The 3,099-nt window shown below is 38.6% G+C and overlaps 1 protein-coding gene across 1 annotated transcript in view; it reads right to left on the bottom strand.

Moving 5' to 3' along the window:
* The window catches only part of LOC107660042 (potassium voltage-gated channel subfamily H member 7-like), a 61,624-nt gene extending 59,907 nt beyond the window's left edge, over nucleotides 1–1,717 (bottom strand). The window contains exon 1 of the mRNA XM_016449211.1: nucleotides 1,425–1,717. Within this exon, the coding sequence (XP_016304697.1) occupies nucleotides 1,425–1,500 (76 nt within the window). The 5' untranslated portion in view covers nucleotides 1,501–1,717. The remainder of the gene's footprint in view (nucleotides 1–1,424) is intronic.
* Between the last annotated feature and the right edge of the window lie 1,382 nt (nucleotides 1,718–3,099).

Raw genomic sequence — 3,099 nt, 5'->3', positions numbered from 1 at the left:
ACAACCAGACCACTGATTTCTAGTCGTGTCCTCTTTTGGAAGGCCAAAGAAAGTAGTTTCACTTTCACAACGAAACACACAGCGTCTCCACATCATGGCGGCGGCGGCAACAATACTACAGCGTGAATCAAAGGTACGCCTTCTTTCATTCCGTGAACATTTGGGCGGTGTTATGCAAATCTTTCCACACAGTGACGTAGACGTGTGGGGGCGTGTTTAAACGAGGCGTTTTAGGAGGGCGTGGACGAGTCTTAACTTTTATAAAGAATATCTCTTTGGGTTTGAGACCTTAGTCTTTGCAACTTTAGGGATCTTATCTATTCACGAACAGCTTGTAACACTCCAAAGAGAAAGGAAAACTTGAAATCGCATCATATGACCCCTCTAAAAAAGCAAAAATCCAGGTTACTATGAGGCACTTACAATGGAAGTTAATTGGGCTAATTTGTACACTTCAATATTGCAAAAGTACAGCCACAAGACAAACAATATGTGTTAATGTGATTTTACTCTGAAAAAACATTTAGTATTCTTTTTCCTGTTTTTATAGTTATATTCAAATATATATTATAGTTATATTCAATTCAAACTGTAAAAATGATTTAAACAGCTTTACAGCAAATTTTAACGGAAGAATTGATGTACAGTACTGTATAGTGCTTTCACAAAAAAAGCTTCAATTTTTTTTTTTAATTCCCCAAAATTGGCCCAATTTATTTCCATTTTAAGAACCTCACCTCTTCTTCCTTTTAAAGAAAACTCGGGACAAGCCAACATTATTTTTTGTGGTAACCAATACTGACTGAGATAAACTGAACCTGTAATATTCAATTAAAAAAAGATTTGCGCAAGTGGTCTTGTTAACAAATGTCCTTAATGTTTTGTCTACCAGAAACTGTCCTTCTCTATTAACAGTTATATTGGAGAGAAAACAGCAGAGACAGTAAATGCATGGAAGAGTGATATTTTGGCAGTGGACACTGGGCCCCTCAGCTGAGTGCCTGTGGTAGTGTGAGTAAGCACATTAACACTCAAACACAACACAAACGGTGACATTTTCAGATGCTGACATGACGTTTGCTGTACACTGGATGACATAAACGGATAGTTTCCTACCTAACGACTACTGGAGAAAGAGTCCAAACACTATACAAAATCTATTGCGCTGTTAACCACTTAACTAATCAATGTTTACATCAATGCGAAACGGTAAAAGTACAACGCTAATAAATCAAAGTATCTATTTCTAAATTTGTACACAGAAGTAAGGCTAAAATAAGTTGTTCAGCCTGCGTGTGGCGGTACATTCTCCCAGTTTAGAGGTCACACTCAACAATAAACCGCAACTGAATCGCATCACATGCAGCTTATTGTTGCAATGAAATAAATAAACACTGCTGCAACATCTGGAAGATGACACTCACTTTGACCCTCGAATTTGCGGATAATAATCCCGAGAAACGTGTTCTGTGGCGCGACGTGACCCCGTCGCACCGGCATGATTGACGGCTGGTTGTCCGCGAGAGCCGCTCGATCGCGCGCCCCTTAGAATCCGCTGGATGAGCTTCACGAGCACAGCGCGAGGAAACGCGTTGCTTTGTGAGGGGTCATTCCGGTGACGACTTCTCCTTCTCTCCGCCGTTAGATGGTCGCTTTCCGTGATTCATTCCCGTTTTTGTCTTCACCGGTAGTCGTTGTTTAAAACGAAAGACGAGAAAACGAGGCAAGACATTAGCAGAATCGTCAAATAAAGAAAGAATATAAATTAAATCTCTATTGAACCAATAAATGAAAAAAGAGATTTGTTCCTAAAAGTTATATCTCTATTATTCCACAAGAAAGTTTCCATGCAAGAAGAGCCTGCTGATGAAAATTAGCCAATTTAACCATGAATTTATTATGCATATAATTGCATTTTAAGATAAAGGGGAGGCCTCCATTTGTTTAAAGATATAATTAGGAATAAAAAACCATACAGAATTTGGATTAATTTAACACCTTCTTAGGCAATTTACTTTAAAGGTGTAAATCGTGTTATGAAAATGTAGAACTTCCAATCCTCCCTCACTTCTACAATTGGATATCACTGCATTTTTTAAGTTTATGAACCATGTTTTTCCATATCAAGTCAAGAAATAATGTATTGACTCCATTAGCAGTACAATCATTAAGGATACACAAAGCGAGAGAGATCTTCCGCTTTAGATAGGAGAACCCTACCATAGAGAGAGGTCTCTTTGTAGCCAAAGATTAAAAATACTAGAGAAATTAAGTTGTTGTCTGGATACTAAATTGTTGGTTATATAAATACCTAAATACTTTTAACCGGAATAACGTCAATTAACGTGTCATCACATTTATGCAGTGACATTATCTCACATTTGGACAAATTTAGCTATAAACCAGAGGCACTCGAGAATTGTTTAATTATCTTAATGGTGTTAGAAAGTTGATTTTTATCTTTTAAAAAAAGAGTGGTGTCATCAGCTATCTGTGAGATCTTAATTTCCCTATCAAAAATGGAAATACCTTTCAAGTTCTGATTATGCATAATACTCAATGATAATAACTCGGTAAAATAAAATAAATAAAAAAGGGGAAATCATGCAACCCTGTCTGAAACCATGTCTTATAAAAAATCTTCGGGAAGTGAACATTTTTAACTATAACAGAGCTGGTAATTCCTTTATAAAACATTTTAATTACATTAACAAACGAATCCCCAAAACCCCAAAATTTAAGAGATTGCAGAAGAAATCCATGCTCAATGGTGTTGAAGGCCTGGTAAAAGTCTAAGAAAACTATAATGGCTTTAGATTGCACATGTGGCGCGACGTGACCCCGTCTCACCGGCATGATTGACGGCTGGTTGTCCGCGAGAGCCGCTCGATCGCGCGCCCCTTTGAATCCGCTGGATGAGCTTCACGAGCACAGCGCGAGGAAACGCGTTGCTTTGTGAGGGGTCATTCCGGTGACGACTTCTCCTTCTCTCCGCCGTTAGATGGTCGCTTTCCGTGATTCATTCCCGTTTTTGTCTTCACCGGTAGTCGTTGTTTAAAACGAAAGACGAGAAAACGAGGCGCTCTGTGAGGAGGCTGC

Source organism: Sinocyclocheilus anshuiensis, unplaced genomic scaffold (genome assembly GCF_001515605.1).
Source record: "Sinocyclocheilus anshuiensis isolate Anshui unplaced genomic scaffold, SAMN03320099.WGS_v1.1 scaffold55, whole genome shotgun sequence".
NCBI lineage: Eukaryota > Metazoa > Chordata > Actinopteri > Cypriniformes > Cyprinidae > Sinocyclocheilus > Sinocyclocheilus anshuiensis.
This window is presented reverse-complemented; position numbering and strand designations above follow the sequence as displayed.